This window comes from Rhea americana, unplaced genomic scaffold (genome assembly GCF_003343005.1).
Source record: "Rhea americana isolate MKP2758 unplaced genomic scaffold, rheAme1 scaffold_37, whole genome shotgun sequence".
Taxonomy (NCBI): domain Eukaryota; kingdom Metazoa; phylum Chordata; class Aves; order Rheiformes; family Rheidae; genus Rhea; species Rhea americana.
In genome coordinates, this window is record NW_028186501.1 from 812,366 (window position 1) to 839,272 (window position 26,907).

The 26,907-nt window shown below is 39.3% G+C and overlaps 1 protein-coding gene across 6 annotated transcripts; it reads left to right on the plus strand.

Moving 5' to 3' along the window:
- The first annotated feature begins 213 nt into the window (after nt 1-213).
- On the plus strand, nt 214-26,287 carry PRELID2 (PRELI domain containing 2). Of its 6 annotated transcripts, XM_085312727.1 has the most exons (8): nt 214-510; nt 703-866; nt 6,301-6,358; nt 8,391-8,464; nt 10,274-10,434; nt 16,558-16,663; nt 21,829-21,891; nt 22,324-26,287. In XM_085312727.1, the coding sequence occupies exons 3-7, from the start codon at nt 6,313-6,315 to the stop codon at nt 21,871-21,873; spliced, it is 432 nt and encodes a 143-aa protein (XP_085168853.1). In that variant the 5' UTR covers nt 214-510; nt 703-866; nt 6,301-6,312; the 3' UTR covers nt 21,874-21,891; nt 22,324-26,287. The 6 variants fall into 6 exon arrangements, with proteins under 6 accessions (XP_085168853.1, XP_085168851.1, XP_085168852.1 ...); XM_085312725.1 differs by having other exon boundaries at nt 214-866; XM_085312726.1 differs by lacking the exon at nt 703-866.
- The last annotated feature ends 620 nt before the right edge of the window (nt 26,288-26,907 follow it).

The window sequence follows — 26,907 nt, forward strand, 5'->3', positions numbered from 1 at the left end:
GGCTCTGCGCAGCGAGTGCAGACGGGAGTGCTCGGTCTGCAGTGCTGCTGTTTCCCTCCTGTTTCTGTTTAYTTTCTGCAGCTGCTCTTTTCTTGGCCCAGAAGAGGACTCTGCAAAAATGCATTTAGTGGCTTAAAAAACAAAGAACGTTTTCTGGTTTTGCCCTGTGGCAGAAGTTGTGATCCGTATGTCTAGCAACTCGTGCGTAGCAGCCCTGTCCTCTGGACTGCCRCGCTGTGGCTAACTAATGGATGTGCTTTGAAATGCTAATTTGAGACCCCTGAACAAAGTTGGAAAAGAGAAAAAGAAATCGTCTGTTGATTTGCTTGAGCGTTTGGCCGTTAGAGGCCGGGGAGAAGCAGAGTTGGTGCCTTYTATTGCCACAGATTTGAAGCAGAGGTGAAACACAGATAGGAATTGTACCTGTAGTCTACTCCGTGTGACCCGAGAAGGGCAGCTGGAGGTGCACAGTGACCCTAATGATGACAGCCAGGAGCACAGAGCAGAAAGGTTAAAACAATCCTCTTTTATACCTGCCAGCAAAGTGCATTACTTGCTTCTAACCAGGAATTTGATATAGTTGAAGAAAGAGTTGGTATCGATATTTGAAAATCCCATAGTTAAAAYTGACCTCAGTGTTCCAGCTCTTGTTCTTTATGTCATAATTTTGCAGGCTGAACCACTGAATGTTTTTTGTTCCAGAATAGGGTGGGAAGGTGTAACTAAACTTGCTTTCAGAGGAGACCAAAACCAAGACATCTGGGGTCCTTCAAGAAAGTGTTTGTGCCAAGTTATCTACTGGTTCACAGAAATCCCAGGGATCCCATGTGCTGTAGCACTTTCTGTGCTGACTTCTGTGACCAAACGTAAGAGATCATCAGCAGAAACTACTTCTGCTCTATACAGTCTGTAGAGAATCAGTATGTCTTTTTCCTCCCTATCCCTCATATGCATTTCTGATGAGATTTAAAAAGCTACTGCACTGTGCTACAGAATTTCATCTTGCTTCTGTAAAAACGTGCTGCTTGGGCAGAAGCAAGTCCTTTGCTTTCACTAAGTGGAATCAGTGGTAAATTGTTGGCAATCAGGTAAACAGCCTTCTACAGAAGATGCTGATGGATGTGTTGTTATTCTGTCAGAGTTCAAAAGTGTGCTAGAAGAATATTCTACCTTTGCTGTGTGTTTCCAAAGAAACATGATCCAAATCCTAGGATTGGATCAAAGGTCAAAGCTAAGAAGTATTGCAGGACTCTTATGAAAAAAAGAGTTCCATGAGTATGGACTAGAGTTATTACTACAGTATTTATTAAAGCTTATCATTTACTTCTGCAGTCTAGTTCCGGGGAGGATGCCCGCAAAAGTAGTGGAATAAAGCAACAGCAGTGGGTGCTGTTGGCTTTGTCAGTTGAAAATGGTTAGCGCCAGTCCCAGGATTGGAGTCATCTAACCTTATGTAGACGTCTGTCTATCTAGCTCCCTCCGTAATTAACATAGGCACCAGTAGAGCACGATTCATCCTAATAGATGCATTAATTAGGCCAGGTGAGTGGTAGCCTACAAGGGCCTTTTTCTTTCCATTGAGTGTACATTGCAGGCATCTACAAAGTAGGTGAGGAGAATCCCACAGCTGCAGCATTAACGCCTTTTACACCGTGCTGGGTTGTTGCCCTTTCGCTGCACGTGTGTTCATGTGGCCAGTCACCCGGGTGGAAATGCTGCGTAGTTTGGGTTGTGGCAAAGGCTGGGTTTGTTGTGCCTTTGTACAGTGCAGAGCAAAATCGGGTCTTGCCCCACGCGCAGGACATCCTAAGTACTGTATTAGATGGTTATTTCTCTGCAGTGGCCCTCAGGTTTGTGCAGATGGCAATTTAAAGCCAGCCCATGAACTGTAAGTCAAACATTTAGTTCAGATATGACAAATTGATATGTATTTAAAATAAATGTATCTGTATGTGAAAGCATTACATATTTATTGATTTTTATCATGGAGAGTAATTTGCACAGTGGATCTGCTTTCTTTTTTTTCTTTTTTTTCTTTTTTTTTTTTTACTTGCATTGATTCACAACTACCATCCTTTCAACCCAACAATAATAAAGTGGAGGAATTTGGAAAAGTTTAGTTGCTTTTTGCAGTGTCACTGTTCCATTTTGTTTGTTTTTTTTTTAAAAAAGGAAAGAATCAGAATATTTGAATTAAAATATTACTATTTTTGCAAGTCTTTGAAGCAGTCACTTTAATTTATGTGGGCTCTATTTGATCCTGCATGTAAAATCAGCCCTTCATTGCTTTRAAATATTTCATTTTTATACAAATCATTATGTGTAACCTGCAGTGGTTTCTCTCTGCTGCTAAACATGGCACCACTTTTAGAGGCTTGTTATTTCCCTCAAGTAAACTATAAGAACCATCACTATGGTTAGAAACTGCTGCTTTTGATAAATAATCTTGTGCATTCCAGTTAAGAAAGGTAGGAATGGTCTTAATTCCCTGGATTCAGAATAACGGCTAATGGAATCACTTCATTTTGTTGTCTGTAGAGAATAATCAATATGTTTGTAGGACAACCAAATAAGGGAACAGGAATTGCTCTTTAGAATTTTAATTGCCAAGTTTTTGCATGTAGGGAATGGAAAGCCTCAATTTCAGTAAATGGTGAAATGAGGTAATAACCATTGCAACTTGTTAGGTATCCCAGTGTACCGCTACTGCTGCATGGTTTTCTGGACACCAGCGTCTCGGTGGTTCTGCCCTGCCGTTCACTAGTACCACGTCTGTAGCTCTGCGTTTGTACGGTGGACTCTGACGTCTTCATGAAGCTCATGATCATCAGTCAGGGTAGGAAAAAGTCAATCCAAAGGTATTGATCGCTTAAAGGCAAAATCAGTCTCATGGTTTCTACTATTAGCAGTTTGTCAGAGTTCTTTTCAGAATGATGGAGGGGCAAATGCTTTTAAAATAAATGAATCACTTGGGGGAGGATATTATGGGAACTCATTGGAAGTATTTAATTAAAAGGAATGCTCACACTTCATCTAGGTAATTATTTCTTTTTTGAGAAAGAATAGCACTCTGAATTATGCTTTCCCCAGATACGCTTTGAGATCTAGATACCACTTCAGCTGCTGTCTGAGAAGGAGCAGAGCTTATCCCTAGGCGGGAGAGATGGTAGTTGCACCAGTACAAAATAAGCGAGGGGAGGAGGTCCCGGGTGTCTCGTCTCCTCTTCCCACCTATTCCCAGAATATGGAGACTCTCGTGTCTGTATCCCCTTAGAGGGACTGTTTAAGCAAGACGTGTGCCGGCGTTGGGTTTGAGAACTGTGGCTGAGGTGCCAAACCCGTTACTGCCTGTGCCGGCCCTCTGGGGTGGCCCGGACGGTGGGGCTCCAGGTTGTCCCCTGTGCCCCGCGCGTGACGGGAGGGAGGTCCAGCGTGTTTGTAGGCTGGCCACAAGATGGCATTCCCTGCTTTCCAGGAGGTGCTGGAGACGCTGGAACTGGTCCCTGTGCTTTGAGGGCATCGTTTCCATCCTAGAAGCTCCGAGTTTTACATTTTTTGGTGTGCTTGTCCCACAAGAAAAACCAAGAAAATAAGCCCCATTTAATGACCCATTTTCAGCAGTTGCTGCTCTTATTTTCAAGCAGTTCGCTCACAGCAAATGGTATGYTGCAGAAAGAGTGGGCGCCCTTTCGGGGCCGAGTGGGTGGAGGGGCTGGGGGGACGTTAGCTTCACCTTGTCAGCTCCTAGGAACCCGTGMTGAGATGGGTCTGCAGCCCATCTCCAGTTCTCCTCAGCACCGTGTCCTGGTCTCCTGGGTCGCGTGTGTCCTTCCGCGTGTGGCCGGCAGCTGTGTTTGCRGCTGAACGGCGTGAGGGACATCTTGACCTTCACATGCAGCCACGGGTTAGGGCTGCAGCAGGTGCCGGTGTCCACAGTTGGGTTTGTTGGACGCTCCTGACTGTAGGAGATGGTTAGAAACTTGTCATGCTTAACAGATATGTCAGGCTAATTCTTGCTTGTTTGATATTTCAGGAACCTCTCCCAAGATATGTATATATAAAACAAATTATAACTTTGTGAGGTCAATGCCTGACTTTAGCCTCTGTCATGTCCTTGCTGGTGTGGTGGTACCAAAGAGCACGTCAGAAGTTAATGCACGTGTTTGGTCAAGCCGTGACCCTTCAAAGGCAATTGCATTCACATCTCTCCAGGCTTTTCAGAGTTCTGGAAGTTTTTACTCTGTTATGTGAGCTGACACAAAAGGAGGAGCTGGGAAAGAGGACACTGGAGCCTGTGKCATGTGCAACTTCTGAAAGGAATTGCAGCGCACGGGCCTTGGCCCCGCAGTGCGGAGCGGAAGAGGTGACTGCGGGGCAGTTTGCATTTGCCCTCCAGGGCAGGGACGCTACAGGGCAGGGCTGAAGCCCTGAGGCTAATGGCTGCCTTGAAAAGTAGGGATGGGACTTCTGTGCCTGTAGTGCTAGGGAGGAATTTTTTGAGCATTGAGTTACTGCAGGGCTGAAATAATAGCCAGGCTGAGATCTCTTTGTTCTGTGCTGCTGTTAGCTTTAACATCCTCGGGGAATGAAAGCCTTGCAGGGAGACTAGGGTTGGCTGGAAAGCCTGTTTTTGTGGCTATTAGGCTCTCCTAGCCATTCCATATGCTTGTAGACYGTTAGCTTTATTTCTTTTACTCTGGTGCATAGGAAATTGAGTCTATTTCTGTTTAAATACTTGGGTAATAGAGCCTGCTATTTAGTGGAAGATTTATGTAAATGGCTCTTTGTTTCACACGATTGGGCCTTACAGAGTGTAAGTTACATTGAAACGGCACTGGTGGTATAATTACATTATCAAAGCAGCACRTTGTAGAGAAGCCTCCAATTTTTGCATAGAATAGAACTTGAAAACCTTGYGCTTTTTTCTAATCAACTTTTATTCTGCAGCAAGAAAAAAATAGTAGGGCTGGATTATAGAACAKCTTATTCTGGAATTATAGATCTTTTTAGCTCAGAACCCAAGATTTCTTTTAAATCAGAATTTTAGAGCAGCTGTTATTGCACATAATAATTGCACTGCCTAAACTCATTTAGTCCTAAAATGCAATTTTCCTGTCTTTGCTTATGCTTCATATTTTAGTTTAACATTAATCTTTATCTGATATTCAGTATTTCTTCAGTCTGACACCTGTATAAAAACAGAGGTTGCAGTAATTTTTTACTATTGTTCAAGTTTGATGTCATGTGTTTTAAATTTTAAATTTCCTAATTCTTGTGAATATTACTTGCATTTTGTAACGGGCGCTACAGTCCTTGTAGCCATCTCTATCTCATTTCTAGCCAGAGGAGTTCTGTAGTTTCAGAACAGCCTATATATCCTTAGCAATCCTGTTCTTGTACGTCGATTTCTTATTGCCGGGGTTATTGTCCTGCAGACGCCTATATGATTTCTGCACAGTTCACGTGCAGTGGGGGACTCAGGGCTAGAGTCTCTGTTCYGTGATCTCTTTCTTTCGGCCTTGAAACAGCTACTCTGTACAGCTTAAGTAAAAGGAGGTTGTACGTAGCAGGGAGAGGCAGTAGAAAGTCCCTAGTTCTTGCCACCAGCCAGCCKCCTCCGGAGCAGAGCAGGATGCTGCTTGCTGCATGCTGTGATTGCAAATGGCATCCTAGCGTCAAATTCTTCCAGAAACCGTTGCAGGACAGTGAAATGTTGCATACAATATTCTGCATTCAGGTGACGCTATATAGTAGCTTTCCTGCTTTTTCCCTCAGGAAACAGGTTGTACAGTAAACACTCTTAGCAGCATTTCCAGGTAGCTTGCTGCAGAAACTTGGGATGCCCTCTGTCCTCATGGAGCGCAGCACGGCAGGGCTTGGAACTGCCGAACTGCTGCAAGCTGTGCTTAGCTCCGAGTTGAAAAATGTGATACAGTTCATGAGAATTTAGCATTTATGTCTCACTTTATTTCTGTTGGAAGGTGTCTGTGTGTTGCAGAGGAGCTAAAATCTCCCCTTTAAGCAGTTTTTCTGTAGCACTATGTGGGTTTTCTGTTGTTTGCTTTTTGATTTTTTTTTTCAATAGCTAGACTAATATTACTGCTATAAACTAGAGTTGTACATTCAGTAAAATATTTGAATTTCTTCCTTTTAGCCAGTTTGAAGTTTGTTAATGTTAAGCAGCTCTTACCTGATGAGAGAGGCTATGAAACTGCTTTGGACTTTATCAGTGACTGTTAGCAATTTTCTTTAACCCATGTAGACAAGTGGTAATGTTTACACTTTGCATTTTTATCCCAGTATCCTAGTCCCATGGAGAAACATATCACAGCTGTAGAAACAGTGGAAGAGAAAACAGGTAAGCTGACTCACTTGCCTTGCAGAGATCACTGAGATTATTCATATAACTTTTAACTTTAATTATTTAATAGTTGTGCTTCAATGGAAGGTGGGYGCTGCAGACATGGATGGGGTTCCASCATGCGGATGTTTACAAGCAGGAACGAGAGAGTGTAAAACCTTCTCCCAAAAGCATTTAATTTAATTAAGTATTTGAATTTTCAGCTTATTCTGAGCTTCTTAGATATGTTTGCCTAGTTTCTCTGTAGTATTTTCTTTTGCTGTACATTTCCCTCACATTGCTATGATGATTTCTATCTGCAGTGCTCTAAGGATCAGACTTAAGGCCTCTGGAAGTAACTGTAGTGAGCTGTGGTTAAAGCTCCAGGCACTGCACAGACATTTCACTGCTTCAGTTTCGTGATCCCTGCGGAAGGAGGGATATATTACTGTTTCCACTTTACAGACGAGGAAATAGTTCCAGGAATCGGTATTTGCCCGGTTGCCTCGTGGGATGCTAACAGTCAAAGTGAACACAGATCCTCAGTCTGTTGCTTTTGCAATTAGAATTCCTGAAATACTGAAAATTGGATTTCACCATTTGCAGTCATTCATGATATTGACAGGAAAAAATATCTGCTCAGGTGAGAGAACATCAGTCAGGATACTGAGACCACATGGATTTTTGTTTTCCAGTTGCTGAGTTTGAAATTTAACAAATATTTGCAATTAGGCACTTAAAGCCATATGGATGTTACGTATTAAACAGTTACGCTGCCATATAGGAAGCAAGTACTATAAAACTTTGTGTGGAAATAACCATGATATTTCCAAATACTGGAGTTGCAGCCAAATTTTCATTGGACTTCAAGTATTAGTCTCAGGTGCTCATGGATGCTTTTTATCATACATTTAGAGTTGTCTGCTGTCCTGCAGCTTAGGTTTGGTGGTGGCTCTTAATTTCAGGGTTATGCTCTCTTTCTAAGCAAATTGTTATTGAGGTTGCCTTGAGTTTCAAGAGAACAGAACATTAGCACTGCCAATGCAATTTCCTTTTGAATGCAGTAAACCGCACTTTCTGGAGAATGCTTCTTCCACTCTATATTGCATGGAGATACTTTGTATTACTGGTGATGTGATGTGTGTGTTAGAGTTCTGAAAACTGAATCCCATAAAGTTTTCATTTCACTGATCCAACCAAACACTGCTGTTTGGGAAAGTACTCTTTTATCTCTGGGAAGTCGTTGATGTGGGCTGCCTGCCAGTTGGCTTCTTATTTGAGAGCGTTCTGAGGTTTCTGCTCTTGATCTGGGTCATTAAATATTAAAATGCAAAGTGATTCTAAAAGCCAGCCACTTTTTAGTGATACTAAATAACTATAATTTGCTTCCTAATAGTTAGTTTTGTCCTTGTCACTGGATCCAATTCAATATAAAAATAAATCTGTAACGAGACAGGACTCTTCTGCAAATCTCTTATGCAGTATATTTGCCCAGAGAAGGTGCTTGAGAATATAAATTGGGGCATGGATGGAAAGAAAGCAARCCTTGAGCCTGCATGGCAGTCTGGTAGCTCAGTGGGCTGCACGTCTCCCTCACCCCAGTCACGGTGCTGGCAGTACCGGAGAGAGCAGAGCGCCTCGGTGCTGTGTGCCAGGCTCGGCACGGGCTTCAGCGTGGAGCCCTGCTCTTCTGTGAAGGCTGAGATTGGCTCTGCATGCAGCGCTTTGCTGCCCATACCTACTAGGGTAAATGCCAGTAAAATATTTGCATCACACCGTCTGTTCCTGGGGTGGATAAGGGGAGCTGAATAGTAGGAATGGATGCAGATACCCTCCTAAGGCACAGTGCAAAATGCTTATAACAGTCTTGTTTACAGCCTTCTGTCTGGCAAAGGAGAAGAAATACTGGGTTATACTTTAAAAAAATCGCAACATGCTGTTAATTTGCTAGCATTTCTGCTTGCACATCCAGTCTCCTGCTAAGTCTTCCAACTATCTTACTTTTGTTGAAAAATGGTAATATTTGCTGTTGATTCTTTCTTTTCATCAGATTTGTCTACGGGGATTATTTACCGGAGGAGAATTGCAACGTGTCAGAATGTAATTCCTGAAATCTTAAGAAAGGTAACTACCTAGAGAAGTTTAATCAAGTTATATGTTATGCCACTGTAAAACCAACACGTGGGTTTGGGGAAATGCCACGCAGAAGGTGTATGCAGTTACCATTTCAAGCAGGGCTTGCAAGCTGGCAGCCCATGGGCCAGATCCATCTCCTTGTGGAGTGCAGCCGGCCCGCTGCCTTTCCCTGCAAGAGCCGAGGGGGGCTGCGCTAGCGCCGTCCACCGCCAAGCGCTGCCTCCTGCCGCTGCGCCCGGGCAGGAGCCTGGGCAGCGCTGCAGGCGCGAGGCCTCCTGCCCTCGGAGGCGTCCCGAGGTGCCGCTGTCGTGGCCGTCCGCGTGGCGCGATCCAGCCAGCCCCGTGCCAGCTGAGAACGGGCCGCGCTGAAAGCCCAGGAGTTTTCCCCCGCTCCAGTACAGTAAGCGTGGTGCTGTCCGCTCTCACGGTTTTTGTATGGTTGATGGTATTCTTAYAAAAGCCCAGTCTCCTGGATCTCAGGTAGGGGAAAATGCACATAAAGTCTCAGAGAGAAGGCGGCTAATAATATACACTGGACAATTATTTCTAAGCTGATCTCATGTGTTTTGGATGTCTGATCCATGACTTCTGAACACACTGGGTTGTAATMTTTCACAAAACCATTTTGTAAATGAATTCAGAGAGAATAAAAATAATTATTAACATGCCCACAGCATGTTGCAACTTAAATACGGCATAGTATCCTCTTAGAAAAGAGAAGGCACGGATCCTTAAAAGATAAAAAGTGAGCCACTGGGATGTGCAACCCCTTATTGTTTATTTCCTGTGTACCTTTTTCTGGTTTTCTTTTCTTTATAGTTTGTGCAATGAGAATTAGCCTTAATTTATTTTTTTATTGTAGAATATCTTGCATAAGATAGTCTCTATATAGAAAAGTATATTTATGTTCATGCATGGTTCAATAACTATTATTTTACAGCTTGTATGCTTAAAAAACCAAAATGTACCTTTCTTCCTGGTACTAAAGATACTGTATGTTTATGCTCCTAAATATTTGTTTTTCTTTTTCAAGCATCATCCACCAAGGAGAACATATCATTGTCCTATACATGCAGAATGTAAAATAAACTAATGGTGAGATTTTCATCCCTTCTTTAGCCCACACGTGCTTGATAAGTCATTTAGTTTGACAAGTGGGCTTTAAAAGTACAAAGCCTGGCTGAGGGAGATTTCTTTCAGTGCAGGAACTGAAGAAGGGAGTTCTAGTTGGTGTTTTGACTATGATTTTGTAATCTGTTTTGCAAAGAGTGTGATGGCTTTGTTATGAATGAAGGCAGATTGTGTAGCCTTGTGACTGCTGGCAGCTGGGGGTAGATCKCTGTAAGGTCCACAGCACCTTAGCGTTTCGTATCCTTTAGACTTGGTGAAAGCCTGATAACAGGGTGGTGCAGAGGTGAAAGCTTTTGTTGCACCTTTGTGTTTTGGCTGGCAGTTTTTGTCTGTTTTGCATGTAACTATTTGTAAATGGGTTCTGTTATCCTTCCTTGTTTTAAACAGGCCATCAACAGCAAGGAAATGTGAAGGGATTCAGGTAACTTAGCATTTAGTAGTCTTGGAAGTCTGGCTGGGGACTGAGCAATTTCTGTAAATTTCTGAGCACTTGCATGGCTTTTAGTAGCTGCTGTTGAAGTTTGTTCTCATTAGGGGCTAAATACAGGTGACCCTTCCTTAAACCTCAGTACTATCATCTGAGGCTAGTAAAATATTCAAAATATTGAGAAGTGCTTCTACCCTCAGAACAGTTTCTTTCAAAGTTATAATTCTTCTACTTGCCAGATCAGTGTCTTAAAAGTGTCTGACATCTACTTAGAAGAGGAATCTTGGCTTAACATGCAGAAAAGAAATATGTCTATGAAGACTCATTGTCTCACATGGACACAGTATGCATCTCTAAGTGAGGAATCTGTCTTCAGGGAGAGCTTGGAAAATCCAAATTGGTGAGTACTGGCTTGTGAATGTAGAAGTGTGTCTGTGCCTACTCAAGTTGGTACTGCAGCCTTGTAGCCCTGAAAAAAAAAATGTTTTCTGTTGCATTTGAATGCTTGGAAAGAGAGGGGTCTGAATGATGATTTTGTTTGGTATGTCTTGACAGCATTTAAACCAGCCACTGTAGATGCCCTGTAGCTTASGTTCTCTAAAGCTAAAGCACAAATAACTGCCCCATATTAATTTTCTCTCCATGTCACAGAACGCTAGCCTGCTCTTCCTCCACAGTAGACATAGCCAGAGCTTTCATTTTGCCCTCCTATCTGCCAACAGATGCCTATCCAGTAGCACAAAATTGTCAGCTAACTCCTGCTTGCCAGTGATTGGCATGGAGCATACATGCTTCCAAACAATTTTCTTTCTCCAGTGTTTTGCCCACTGTTATACCAAAGATAGAAGATATCTTAGGACTTTTCCTGGGAAAATAGACATTCCTGCTCATGCAGAGCAGAGCGTAGATTCCCATTAATTCTTGCTTTGCTCTAGTGTCYTTTGTAATTAGTCATTAGTTTTGCTTTGTCACATTCCCTGAGAAGTGTGTCAGGGTTGTTCGGCAAGATCCAYGTTACCTTTGAAAGCTCTAAGGATGTTTAAGGAGGAAAAAAAAAGAGACAAAAACCCACCTGTTTAGTTTCTTGTGGTTTAGGCAATCTTGAAAGTCCTAGCCGGGGCTTAGGTGTTAGAGGACATGTTTTCCTTGTTTTTTAAACCATTTTGTTTCAGTTTGCTGTGGTTGTCTAGCCTTMTTGAGGTTTCTGAGAATGGAAGCTTAGAGCCTCATCTGAATCTTCATCTGGGGAAGACAAAAATTTCCCTCTCATCAGAACTATACTCCAGCTGTTGATGATAGTTCTTTTGGTTTAGAAACCYTAAGTACTTCAACTAGTCAGTCACTTACGCTCCGTTTTCAAGGCTCTTCAGTTTCAGTTTAGAAAAGATGCTGTCCTCAGCATGATTCTTCTGCTTCTTGAGACTGGAGCAGAACTGTCTAACCTCAGTAGTGACTACTGCTCACTGTTGCCTTAAAGCATACTGTGACAATCAGGAAAGTGGAGAAGCTTTTTAAATTAGAGGTCTGTCTGGGCTGCCAATAGCTGTGTGATTGCAACCTCAGCAGGCTTACTTAAGCTAGTTTTCATTTGCCTGCCAGGAATGACAGTGCCTCTGGAGATAAGGTAGCTGTTGACGAAGATTAGCAACTATACTACATACCTGTAGTACCCCATGGACCTCAGCTTTACTACCCCAGACAGTTAGATTCAACCAARCCTGGGTCTGCCTATGCATAACGCTGTCACCTCTTCAGGAATTTTATAGAGGTAATCATATTAAACAAATTCTAACAGCCAAAACAGGCAGGTTTTGCATGAAAGTTTCAGCTTCATAGCAATGATGTACAGTTGCACTGGAGAGAAAAAAGAAATCATACAGTGAGGAGACTCAAGTGATCCTGATCAGTAGCAAAATGATACATTATGCCCCTAAAGAGAGAGCAGCATTATGAGACAGGGAAACTTGAGTAAAGATAGAAACCTCCTGTAAAAGATGTTTTTGTTTTCCCCTTACTAAGCACTGCTGAGTAGTTTTCAATAGCAACTTTGTGCAACTTCTCAGGGCACTAACATTGTGAAGAGAACATCAAAACTCTGCATGTCAGTGTGTTGTAGCAGGATCTTTGTTTGTTTAATTAGCTTTAGTGTAACATTATTAAGGAGGCTGATGAATGAAAACAGTGCTGCTTTGCTGGCTTGAATCTTGATCAGCTCTTCCAGCAGGTTGATGGCCTTTGCGTCTCCCTGGCACCTCCAGTGTATATAACCAGTTCAGCAGCAGACTCAGACAGACACTAACATCTTCAAATAGAGAAGAGAGCTGGTAGCTCAGAGAGGTTTGTGAGGCCCGGATGGTTCAAACTGGGCTGTGGACTGTGTACTGAGTGTTCCCAGAAGTGCATTACAGCCTACAGTATCTGAATTAGCTTAGTGTCTCTTCAAACAGATCTTTTTGCCTGAGGGGTTGGAGAGAGGATTACTGTTCTGGATAGCTGCAAGACTGCTTCTCTTCCCACACAGTCCCCTAGGTGCTGGTGGTGGGATGCCATATTTTGATACTGATGGTGCTGATGGGGATCCAGAATATTTCTGTGCATGTCAGATGAAGTTACAGCTATCTAAAACTGCTGACTTGAGCACAGCTGCTCTGAATTTAGACCAATATGCTGTAGGAAATCACACCAGGAATCCAGTCCCTCCTCAGACTAGTGACTTATGTTAAGTGGAACCTCATCCATAGTATATGAATTAGTTTACCTAATTTGAGATTGGGAGTTTTGTTATTTTTTCTTTTTTTTTTTTAGCTAGAGAACTGCAACTCATGGAAGGGAGACTTCCTGATGTCTTTAATGGAACTGGGGGAATTAAACTGTTTCCTGAATTGTAACCAGCCCATTTAACCACAGCATAGTTCTTCTTGTTAAAATTAGACAGTTATTTTGTCTCAGAAAAATATGAATGYAATGGTGCCAGGTGCTACAGTTCTTTCAAAGTGAATTAGTGTTGGTGCTTCCAAACAGAGACTGTGTCTGAAAAGTATCTAGTACCAAACAAATATTACCAGAAATAAATTATAAGTCATTGAAAAGGCATGATGGAGCATATATGTTTGTTAGGAGGCCAGAAACCTATGTTATTGTCTTGGCTGACCTCCTTCATGACATTTTTTTTTTGTTTCCTTGAATTAATTCCTGTTTTATACAAACATTGAATCTTGCTGTCTAAAATGAAAAAAAAAAAAAAAGAAAGAAAGACAGTTATTATCCTCTAAAACCAGCTTTACCTCAGTAAAGTTGTTTTAGTGGCTAATTACCTTCGCTATTAAAATGTGAACTTTATTGCTAATATGAATTACCCTAACTTCAGATGGATGATATGTTATAACGTTAATTACTGGATGTAATTCGAAGTACTTGGTTCAACACACAGGTGAGGCTTTGCTTTTGTATTTTTCATGCTTTAAAAAAACAAAACAAAAAACCCCTCTGAGCCTGCAACTTGGTATGAAACTTAAAGGTTTTTCTTTCTTTCTGTCAGTCTTCATTCACTATCAAGGTAATGATTTTTTTTTCTTCAGCTCACTACCTACTCTACAGGTAAACAGGGTATTGGAAGCTGCACTTCCATAATCTGTTAACATTTAAAGGGACTTAAACACAAATACTGTCACCCTGCTCTTTCTCTTGGTAAATGCTGTGTAGCTGTACAAATTTGCAGTGCAAACATAACAAAAATTACATGGACTGTCAAGCCTTGTGCTTCAGATGATGACCTGGTGAGCAGCTGGGTTGAGGAAGACATTTCTCCTATGTTGCAGTTTGAATAATTAGTTAATATATTTTTCTCCCCTTTTATTTTGATTTATCTGGTATATGCCATTTCCTGAAGGGGAAAAAAAAAAAAAAAGATTGGTCTATTGGTTTGTTCATGTTTGGCTATCTTGATGTTCCTGGAACAAAAAGTGATAAAGCTGAACAGTGAAATGAAAAATYGCTGTAAAACCAGGCCATGTGTATTCTGTTAGCAAACAGATCTTCAGGCTTGGAGGCCTCCATGCTGGGYCTTATTGTACCTGGGCCTTATCCAGTACTGCACCACAAGCTGTGCGGAGTTGTCCAGACTTGGGCAGTATTTATCTGCAGAGAGTAATCARCTGATCCTGGGACTGGGACAGTTTAATTGCACTGTTGTGGTATTGTATTTGGACTAACTTGTAATACCTGTAGCACTCTTCTTGGGCTATTCATGCTGGAAGGAAGAGCTGAAAGAGTTGTTGGGGTCTGAATTTTCATTATTGATATATCAAACCAGTCTGAATCTCATCAGCCTTTTTCTGTAGTYGCATGTGCACCTGCTTTGATAAATGAAAATTTCTAGACTAATTTGCATACATTTAGCCTATGAAATTGCTTTACATACTTTAGGTATGATCTTGCTTTCCACACAATATACTGAATAGCTCAGCTAAGCTGGGCAATTTCTGCACTGACTATAAAAGGAAAGATATTGGGAAGAATTTTCTGTAAATACTGCCAAATTGGAGGGAAAAGTCTGTGGCAAAACTCCTGCTTTTACTTGTTGGGCTTATGTGGAAGTTGCATACTGGTATATTTTTGTGTAYCTAGGCAAGTTATGCCTATCTCTCAGCCATGGAAAATCCCATATGGCTTCCATTTTGTCTCCAGTGCCATTTGCCATCCCTCTTTGTTTGATCTCACTGTTTTCCCTGCAGTAGAATTGTCTTTGCTGTTTCATTTTTGTATCTCATCACTTTCCTTTATACATACAGGCCTGAAAGAGCTGAAGTAGCCTTTCTTCCTTCATATAGTGGGCACAGGATTAGAAAATTCCTCTGATGTAAGAAAAACATATGTAGTAGTGGTCATGAGTAGTGGTCAAAAATGTCTTAAACTAGAGATAAGTGATTTTAAAAAGTCTCCCACAGAAAAGCTCTCTCTATTGAATCGTCTTACATTTAATTTTAATTTACTTTTAATTTACTTTTGAAAGCCATGTATGCTTTGGAAACTCTCCTTGACACTATCTTAACAAGAATATTGCTAGACTTTTTATACTAAAGACACTTTAATTAAACTCCCATCACAAAAACAATTAGACAAAATTTGCTGTACTTAACTAGTCAATAATTTAGTAGCTGGATCTCATTAACAGACTTCTCTCTGTGACTGTGTTGTAATGATGCAGCATTGCCAGCTGTGTGCTACGGAAATCAATCGGAGATCCGTATTTTCCTTGAAGCCTCCCTTTTTGTCTCTTAGAATGGTGAAACAGCAAAATTAATAAATAAATCCCAACCAGAGTAGCTAAGTTTAATGGTGGATTTTTACTGCTGACATCCATTCTGTGGTTGGGGAAGGAACTTCTCTTGTTCTCCATGTCTTTCACTCGAATGCCATGCATTTTACTACTTACAAAAGTAGTAAATTGATAGAGATGAATATTCGTGGCCCGCTGTGGGTACTGATGGTGCTAGGCTGACATACATGCTTCAGTGCTAGCAGTGGGAAGCGTTCATGTCAGATCTCACTGTTATCACTGCCCCACCTAGGCTGATGGGAATGATTTCCTGAGGACTCTATAAAAACTGTGTAAGTTTAGCTTACTGTTTCTGCCGTGGTCTTTTAGGTACTTGAAGATTGCTGTCATGTTCCTTCTGTCATCTTTAGCCTAAAGTACCTTGCTGATTCAGTCTTGCCTCATTTGTTGTGGTTTCTTATTGACTTCTGGTTTTGTTGCTGTGTTCTTTGGGCTTTTTCGGGTAGCTCACATCTTTCCTGAAGCAGTTTCCAACTGAACCTTCAGCAGTGCTGGTTACAGGAGGAGAATTGAGGCACATTCTCCCTTACACTGCTGTTTCTACATCTCAGTACATTTGTCTTTTTCTCAACAGCAATCGGCATGACAGTACTGAATAGCTTCTGAGCTTCAGAGCCTCAACAATTCCCGGCTCCCTGTATGCCAAATTCTGTAGTGGTTGACCATTTACCTACCAAACAGTCTTTGCTCTTGGCTAACTGGAACAAGTTTCACTAATGGTTACTGAATCCTATCCCTTCAGGCTGAATTTGCTAAGATCATGTTGGGTCCTTAGCACATCTTCAACATGATTTTTATCCCTCTCGCTTGCTTTCATCTGCAGGTGAAAGCTGCAGCGTGCCCCTGATTCSAATGTCCAGACCTTTAAGAGGATACTGATGCTGGACTGATCATAATTCCCTTGGAACTCCATTTAATGCATCTTTCCATTTGGAAAGTGAGCTGTTGATAATGGTGGTTTTTTCCGTATTAAWTGTGTTCTTCTAAAGCTGTACTTATCCTGTAGTATTTTTCTCTGGACCATGTATCCTTAATTTGTTTTTGAGACTGTCATACAAAGTATACGAGTGTAACAGATTAGTACCCTACTCAGGTATCAAAATAACAACTTTCTAAAGCAGAGTTTACATTTAATGTTTACTAAGTASACAGAGAAATAAATGGTGTTATTTTCTTGTATTGTAGGACAGACTTCACACAAAAAGGCAGAATATCAGTTACAGGGGCAGGTTTGCTCAACTGTGTATTGGAAGCTTTTGCTCAATCATTTCTAAAACAAGGTGTGAAGAAGGTAGGTTTACTTATTGCTTGAATTTCTTCCTAAGATTATATTCTAATTSTTCTAAAATTGCCAGATCATTTGGACTTAAAATTAAGTTGGTGTTTTAGATTTGGCTTCTTTAAATGTTTTGACTATTGAAAAAAATATTTGATCTTTTGTCTACAGAGAATAAGCAGAACAAAAATGGATTTAGTTTTTAGAGTAATTATGGTTTATTGTGGTAATAGTTTTATTGCAAATATATTTTTAAAACACAGTAGGTATGACTGCATCAATTTCTGTAATTCATTCTTATTCCTGATTTCCCTATGGCATTGAAATGTTTTTTCTTTCTAATGTCCCATTTTACCAGCTAATATTACAATAATAATTTGCAGTTCTGTACCACCTTTATGCTGAAATAGTCAAAAGTAGTCAACATGAGTTTATATCATGTAACACATTTTTCTCCAATAATGTTAAATTGTTTTGGCAGCTTGATACATTTACAATAGCTGCAGTCAATCTCCCKGTAGCAGTTCTGTGTACTTCAATAATTCTGTTTTCCAATAAGAATTGTCAAAGAGATAAAAGCTATCCGGTTATACAGTACAACGTCCCAAAAGAATTAGTGTTCAAAGGTCTTTAATTTCTGGAAGTCTTGTCATTTTGATAAACTAGGTTTAACAACAATGTCTCCTGSAGCATTCATTAGGAAATGAAGTTATGTGGAACTTACTTTTTTTGGAGGTTTGTGCCTTGGAGAGGTTTAGGGGCTCAGGTTGTTCCTAGCAGACTTTTATAAATTTACATCTGCTGAAAAATATGCTGAAAGAGAAATCACTGGATGGAATACTTAAGTAAAATTATTTGATGACAAGATAAATGAGAGGAGTTTGTTTGTTTTTTTTCTAGTGTGTATCTTGTTTATCAGATGAATGAAAGCGTAAGCATGTCTCTGAAAAGATGGTATTTTCACAGCTGGGATCATGAATCTTACCTAGTAGAAGACTAATGAACCTACATTTACCATTGTTTATAATTTTTAGTATCTAATGGAGAAATTTAGTTTTCAGATGAACTTGCAAGTCCTCAGTTCAAATCATGCCTTATGACATTCTTTAGTTATTCATGGCAGCCACATGGTCAATATTTTTAAAGGCAGTTGGGTTTGGGGAGCCTTTGTTTTGTGTGTGTCCTTAGTAGTGTCCTGTCTTTTCTCCCACTGAAATCAGTGGATATTCAAGTGTAGAGTTTGGGCAGCACTCTAAATCCTTTCTGGAACATCATTCTGAGACTCTCCACTTCCAAGGGGCAGTTGACAGTCACAATCTCTCACTTCTGCTGTAGAATCTGGTTTTGGAATATGTGCCCCATGAGTTGCAGATGGCAATGTATTTCAAACCACATCATGAGGACTTGTTTCCTTATTTTTGATATACTATAAAATCTCTTTGTTGCTTTTTTTTTAAAAAAAGAAAAGTAGACAGCTATGCTACTGCAAGCAGTCATTATGGAGCAATGAAACCCTCACGTCTTGCAAGTTTATGACAGYGCAGAGCTAGCAGATAAACTAGCTCACAATGTCTGTACAATGCTGCATTAGAAATCCTTTAATAATTTTGGCTGTGTCTGCTGACCTGTGAAGAAGAAAAGTCCAAACAAAACAGATCTGGCATACATTTGTGCAGACTTATCTGTTTTTGTTTTGTTTTGTTTTTTCCCCTGTGTAAAATAAAATAGTCTTCCTCAGGTAGCAGCTGAATCTATGCCTTTTTCTTCTAAGCCTCCGGATTGGGGTTTCCTTTGTGGCTTGGCCATAGAGAAGTTTTGAGAAGCCCTTTTACTTAACTCTGTTTAAATAGAGTTTAAATATTATTTGAGAGATTTAAAATAATATATGTTGGATGAATGACAATGCTTCATAAATGTTCTCCAAGCTTCCACTGTGGTTGGTTTACTGTGTTCCCAAAGTTAGGGCTAAAYGAAGATACATTCATACAGAATTGTCCATTGACAGGGCTAACTGAATGGCACGTGGCAGAAATCTGAAGATCATCTTCARTCTCTTACTAAGTATAGTCACTTTACCCTTTTGATGAGTGGCTTTTTTCTGTATTGGAGAGGGAATTACAGAACAATTCATTGATGCTTAATCCTCATCCAGAACCTGACTTGCATTCTTCTTAACCATTTGATCAAAAAGGCATGTTTTACTTGTGCCTAGTATTATTAGCGTTTGGGATAAGTAAGGATGTTAAGACTTTCAAAGCCTAACCACTCTTCCTTCTTTGTCTCCTGAATCCTGCCAGGAGAGTACTTCTCCATCCATGTGTTCAGAAAGGCTCTGGTGAGATAAGGATTCTGGTAAAAAGTAGAAGGTAGCAATGTGAGGGGACAAGGTGGCACTCAGCAGTGAAGTTACCTATAAACATACACTCCTGAACTGAGAATCCATATGGCTCCTGCACACCTGAGTACCAGTGGGTATTACAGCGAAAGATACAGAAATACGTAGACACTTTCAGCAGAAGAGCTTCTTACAGTAGCAGAATACCTCCATCTTTGAAAAAACTATTCTGTGGCTTGGCAATCAAATAAGCTTTTAAGCTGTAGCTGTAAAGGTGGAGAGTTTAATGGGTAGGCAATGTTTGTTCTGCATTTCGAGTACATCATTGCACTTTAAGTAGTGTAAATTTAGCTCCTTTAAGCCTGATCTCCTGGGGCTGAGATATAAGTGTTTGAACTTTAGTTGAAAGAAATATATTGATTAGTCTTTCATTTAGTTGTTCCTCACTGAAAAGATACTGGATAATGACTTGTACCTGCCCTTCTGTATTTTTATTCATTTAGTAGATTCTCCCCCACCTCCYCTTTTCTTCCTCAACACCATTTTGCCTAAAAGTCTGAAATGCTATGAAGAGGAAAAAAGAAAAGCAGCTGTCACACTGTGAAAATAATTGATTCAATAAATAACATTTTTAAATTYCCTAGGCAAACCTTTGAGGTCTTCACTTATGTCAATTAGTGCTTTATTCTGTCAACAGTGGCATGTGTGATTTAGACTGATAGACTAAGGTAGTTGGCTTATTGCCTTCTATATAGAATAGCCATGAAAAATGAACTATTTTTTATAGATATATCTCATTCAATTTTTATGTAGAGTTGTGAAAAGGTGTTCTCCCAAACTATTTGTTAATTGTTTTTTTTTTTTCCCCTCTCATGGTGACTCAAACTGAGAAATCCTTTTTCTTTTATACTATTAAACAGAGAACATACTAGGGTAAATCTTAGCCGCATATTTTATAGCTTAACGCCAAGCTGCTTTCAGTTGAATGTCCACAAGATCTGACCAAAGATTAATGGTAGGATTTGTCAAGTAATTACAATTTCAGTACACAGGGAGAGCCAAAYAGCAGGGGGTGGGGAATGGATAGATTAGATTTTGTTGTCTATACTGACAGTGTTTTTTGCTTTTCACCAAATAAAACTTTTCTCACTTTGTAGTRAATCTTCAACTTGAATTCATTTCATGATAGAGAAAAATAATACTTAGAAGCTATCAAGAATGAATTGCCTCTCTGTTGCTTCAGCAGAAAAACTTTATAACTGATCATTTTTTAAAATGAAGTCATTGTTCAGAATTTATGAATATCTCTGGGATGCTGGTAGAAACGGAGCTCCTTGCTTTAGAAAGAACTTGCCTCCATGAGGAGAGAGAGATGCTCTAAATTGAGATAACTAATGTGAATTAGTTACATAACTCACAATGAAATKAAGTGGAGACAAAGTAGTCTGTAGCTTTTGCACGCTTCGATAAGTCTTATTATATACAGGATGACAGCCTTTTTCTTGGCCTCTTTTTGGAGAAGTTACAGGCTGTGTTCTTTGCCTGRGACTTGACTTCAAGTTACTCGGTTTGCATTTACCAACCTAATTGTTAAGCAGTTTTTTGTGTTTGGGGACTTCTAGAGAAATTATCACCATTCTTTACCCATTGTTTCAGTTCTCTGCTTAGAAAATACAGATAATTTTAGTGACTGCGAGGATATAGTGAAAATGTAAATACTTTAGTGTGYGTTTTTACTTCCATTATTACAGAAGCCAAGAGAAAGCATCTTCAGAGCATTTTGCTTTTGTCCTCTGTTCCACCACTCAGCTTGTACTAGAACAAATCCCAAACTTCAACATCCTATACTGATTTATCAGGCAGGACATACCTGTCTGTTCTCTTCCATTTTTGAAGAAGTTGATGAAAAAAGTAATGTGCAGTCAATCATAACATGTTAACTGTCCAAAGGCMTGACTTGATTTGGGTCAGGAGAGCATTTGATTGTTAATAATAAAAGTCTGAATAAACAGAATGTTGCTTATAGTCCAGAGACTCTGCTTGATCTTAAGATTAAACCCCATTTCAGCTGTCAGACTCACATATGTCTTGCTCTGGAGCAATTTCTAGCCCTGATGTGAGAAGAACTGCTGGCCCCAACCAATCTTCCCCCCATTTTTTTAAATGGCTGCTCTGTTATAAATAGTTTGGTAGTTTGCACTTGAACAGCTGTTGCTAGCTGTTAACTAGTTTGTTCTAGAAACTGGGACTAATCTGCAGTGAGGAAGAAAAAAATCTAGATTCATCCTTTATTTTGCTTTAATAGCAGCTTATTATTTTGTAGTTCTTCTCTTCACAGATCACTTCTGGAATAGAAATGCACTGATGGTCCTCTTATGATATTTTTGACTTTGTTCAATGCTCCTGAGCTTCATTAGAAATAATTGTAACTGGCTTTTATGTAGAGTTCTAATCCTCAGAAACCAAATTGCTTGCAAAGAACAGAAGTGATGGTATCTCCGTATACCCAGGTGCAAGGAGAGATGGCTTGGTCCAAACAAACTGGTGGCAGAACTGGAATAAAATGTGTGACCAGATCAAATGCCCTGTTGTAACATGCAACAGAGATCTGCCTGCAAACTGTAGCAGTCTGTTGTCCTCTCCAGGTTCCCTTCTGAAAAATCTGTGCCAGAAAAGCATTCTCTGTGGCTTCCAGGCTGTAGRGAGAACTACATTGTGTTAGGACTAGATCATAAAATGCTTAATTTTTTTAGGAGACGTTACTGGTACGTTGTGTGGATAYACTTTCTAGTGTATGAAATACTTAAGTTGTGTGTAAAACTGGCATTTATTTGTGCTTTTTCAGGGTATTAAAATAATGGAAACACTTCTTCAGGAGCAGTATGGGTGATGGTTCTCGTGAACAATCGTGAGTACAACACCCAACTACAGATAAGGAAAATTGAGTTTGTGGTATCTATTGCACATTATACGCTTTCTAGTTCTACAAATAAATGTTTTTTGTCTGTTACAAATAGCATGCATCATTTATGCAATTTTCAAGAAAAATAATGATCTATGGCAGTGTTAGGTGTAACACTACTCCAGAGTTTCTTAATAGCATGTTGATTAAGATTTCTGAGTGATGTCTTTTATCTTGTCTTCTCTTAATATATCACAAGTGTGAGAGACTTAGTAAAGTAAGATGTTAGTTCTATCCAAAAATTTCTTACTGAAAAATGGCATCTACAAGGATTATCTGTGGAAGGAAGATTTGGTCAACTCTTAAAGTGGCTTCAGAACAAGAGCAAATAGCTATTGATTTACCTCTTAATAAATGCTGTTTCCTCTGCTTTTACAGGTGAAAATGCATCTKTCTGGAGTTTCGCTGACACAGTATATTTTTATTGCCATCAGAATTTCCATGGATATTATCCAAACTTTAGTGGTACCACCTTACTGAGGAAAGAGAATTTAATATGCCCAGTTGGAAGAAAAGAAGACTACAGACTGCAAATCTTTTATAAAAGATTAAGGAATCATGCTACTTAAGGGAATGGAAAAATCATGGAGAAACAGATGTAACCTGGGAAATAGTGTCTTCCTGTGAGTTGGTGATGTAATCTTTAGAGACTAAGAATTCATAAGGGAAAACAGAGCAACAAACCAAAAATAGTCCTGGTTGCTATGAAGAGACCCTTCTCAAACCAACCAGTTGCTTTTCATCTTATCAAGGGAGATGCAAGCATCTGGGTTTTGTTTATTTCACAGCTTAATTCTGGGATAGAGATTTTGTCCTACAAAAATGAAAGTCAACTTCAGTAGCTGAGGAGGGTTACTATTCTCAGTTTGGGTCAACAATGTTAATTATTTCAGTCCTGACTGCTGCRTTAGAAATGCCTTATTATACTCATGCCAGTGTGATTATTTTTGGTTGTAAAGACACTCCTCAATACAAGTTTTAAAGTGGATATATTTAAGTGCATATTTTCAATTCAATTGAAACAACTGAATTAATCAGTAGTTTCTTTTGCTTCTGAACAGAAAAGGAAAGCTTGAGGGGAATTGAAGTTTAAAGTTCTCAACAAAGAGAATCTCCTACACTCTTCCTCCTTTTGTTACATGCATTGCAACAGCATAGTTTTATTTTGAATACTTGTTTAAAATTCAGATAACTGCAAACCAGATTTGATATCCTTATTGAGATTGAATAATATCACACTCTACAAATAGGGCCACTGAAATCAGTGTTAAAAGGTGCAAGCAGATGCTCTGAGAATAAGCATAATTGTTTTCACTATGGAAAACTTTGAGAAATTTCAACAAAGATGTCCTCTTCTGTCAAGTACCAGGGGACTTCTGTATTTAACACCCTAATACAAGGGCTTTAAAAGCAAAGACAACATTATGTYCAGCTTTTAATGAGAGTATTATTTGATTTAGGGAGAGACTTGAATCACTGTTGTTAGYAGAATTCAGCAAAAGGTGAAATAAAGTTTCTGTAGATTGTGGGAAATGCTATTCTTAGCTGGCTAACTGGACTAGGCAATGAAGTCCTTTCGAACCTTATGAGCTAGAGAAGTTGCAAGAAACTTTTTACTTTAAAAAAGAAATCAAGTTGCTTAAGAAGACTAAAACATGCATCTAAAAAGTGAAACTTGATTTATTGCATATCCAGTATTTTATATGACTAAAATGTCATGTCCAAGTGTAAAAATGTGTCCCACTCATTTCAGTTGGAAGATAATATATAAAAGGACGAAGCACTTGTACTAAGAAAATGTGTTAATGAATTTGACAGTAATACTGGTGTTTTGCTATGCTTACCTCTGTAAACTGTAATTTTTCTGCATTATTCTGAATTTTGGAATAATGTACTCCAGCTTTTCATACTATTTCTCTTCTACAGAGAGACTTCTGATCTTAATGGATAAAGTTTTAGCTTTATCCTTGCACAATCTTACAGGAGACGAATGAATGAATGAATAATTTAAACATAGTAGCAAAAGAAAAAAAACTTTAAGGATGATTTGTGCTAGGAAGTGTAAAGAAAAGGTCTATGTGATGAGAAATTTATGAGGCTAGATTAGCTGCTTTAGTAGTGTATTGCAACTGAGCCTATTTGAGAGTGAGTTCAGACTTCCCCCTTCTGGCACTGCTTGTCCTCTGAGATTATCCAGTTTTTAAAATTGGTCTGATGCAAGCAACATTKTGAAAAACAGCAGGAGTTATCTGGAAACTCAAATGGGACAACTGTGTAGCTCTGATAGAAAATCATATTAAAGTTTAAAAATGACCAGAGAAACTATATAAGCATAGTCAGATGACTGTTTCTGTTTGACTGAGGAGACAGACTGCTGAAATCTACCTTGTGSTTCACTGTAGAACAAGCAGATGATTGTTGTTGCATAGGCAAAGACTTGAATCTCAGTTGTTATGTCTCTTTTTGGACCTCAGAGGGGTGACTGGCTTTTCAAAATTGTACAGCTGTGTTAACTTCTTGGGGTGGTGGGGGAGTGCTGGAATCTAGCATATAGATTTAATACCTTAAGTTGAAAGAATCCATAAATGTTGAACTGAAATTTTCTGAAGTCCAAGAGCCTGGGACATTGAGGGACAAACTGTATTTCCAAATACAGTTAATCATTTCTTAATTATATTGAGCTTGAGCTTTGCTATGAGATGAAAATTAGTTAATTTTAACATGAGAAATAGGAGTCCTTTTTGCTAATGCATGTGTTAGCATGTTTCAGCTCTCTAACTGCTTATGGAAGGTAGTAATCACCTTTATATGTTTGCTAGCCCCCCCCMCCCMCACACACACACTGTTACCTTAGTAAATGAAACAGAGCCATGAATCTGGCAACAACGCAATTTATATTGACCTGGAGACCTATTGCCAGTTCTACCAAGCCATAGGAGGAGATGTTGCTGTCTTATATTTTGTAGGTATGTTAATTGTTGGATAGCTGTGCCTGTCGTCTTCTCAGACCACAACTGTGAATATTGTGAACGGCCATCATGCAATCGTCCAGAGGTTTCATGACAAGCTAAAATGCAAAGTTTGAGGGTGGAGTACATTTATTAAATGGCATTCTCATTCTGCAGTAGCACACCATGCTAATTTTGTATCTTTTATAAAATAAAAGAACTAGAATAGCTTTGTATTTTTCAATTGTATTAAAAAGTTGTATTTTATTTTCTCAAATATGATGTAAACTTTGTGGACTCTTCCTTTTGCTATGTCTCAGTGCTATGGACCTGCTTATGTCATTAGTTAATGGTCTGAACTATCCTATCCTGATGTTAAATGAGGGTGTGTACTAATACTTAAAAACTGTAGCCAGGGACATGTTCTCCTGTAAATTCACATATCTTTGCTTATATGGCTGATACTGCATAGATTTACACTATGGGAAAACAAGATACATTGTGATGAGGAACATGGTCCTTAGAAAATGACTGTATTTTATACTGGCACAGTGGAGCATGATATTTTCCTTCATCATCTTTTGTTTTTTAACTGATTCTCTTGAATCTGGACTCAGAATGCTGAAGAGTAAATATTAATGAAATGTAATGCCCAAGACTAAATACATTCATTAGCATATTTATTCTTCTTGAGTTACTATTTTGTGTGCCTGAGGAAATTATCAAATTACTCCTATTTGCCTTGCTATGTGCAATTTTAGGACCAACATTTTTATTTCTTCCTACATCACTGTGACTTTTGGGACCAGGGTAGTAGTTTCTGTACCAAAGATCTTTGCAAGTGCTGGCTCCCTTGTTGAAGCTGGTCATCCTGCTGCTGAAAGGTATTTCTGCATTTTCTCTGAGCAAAATCCATGGCCACAGGGAGATTGAGGAAGTTCTTGTCAACATGACTGACAGAGTCCCATGGGACTCTGCAAAGTGAATTTGACAGGAAACAGAGGACGTGATGGACAAGTCCCTCAGGGAAGCTGCTTACTATAGGGATGGGAATGGAATGAAATAAAAGGTCACAATCAGCCTAGTATTGCTTGTGGTGAATGATCAAAAAAAAATCAATTTTCTGTATTCTAACAGCTCATGCTTCAGACCAAGGCATGGCAATTCCTAGATTTTGCTGAATTGACAATCTAACAGAGGCAATGGTTACCAGAGCATATGGAGGTTAGAGAGAGCTGAGAAATGTCATATTATTAGTTAAAAATATTTTTTAATCCCATTGGGCAATTAACTGGATCCMTCTCTGCGTTTTATGTGTATCTGTATGTTTTTCATGATTTACATGGCCATACTAAGATAAAATTCCAGATAAATATAGAAAACTAATTGACTGATATTGTTCTCTTTCAATGTATCTGTAAGACAACATGTCTTGTTGCACTGATTACTAGAAGTACAATTTTAGTCTCTAGGTATAAAGAGAATACTGAAATTRGAACTGCTCAGAATAGGAGAAAGCTCACTGTTTATACTTTTAAATGTAATTTTTTAAATGTCTGCAACTTTGGCCAACTGTAACTGTAATGGTTTAAATAATGATTTGACTTGCTTGCAGTATTCTTTCTGGATTCTGAACAGTGGGAATTTTGACAACATTGGGCCCTCAGAAATTGGTATCTCATAGCACTTCTGCTAGCCTATTTTTTTCTAAATAACAAGAAATACAATCCCCCCCCCAGATAGTTTTATGAAACTACAATATGCAGTTGTTTGAGTCTGTGTGGCCTAAAACTGTATGCAGGCACCTGCTACATGAATGTGGTCTGAAAATGTGGAAGTAACCAAGTTAAGAAGGAAATGTTCATTTTCTCTATTTTAAATTTTAATTACTGTGTTGTGGTKTTCCATTAAAGCTAATCTATCATCATTTCCATTAAAGTCTTCTTGGTTTAATACCTTACTCCTATCTTTGAAAGATTAACATTGCATGCCAGATTTCAGCTGGAATTCACTT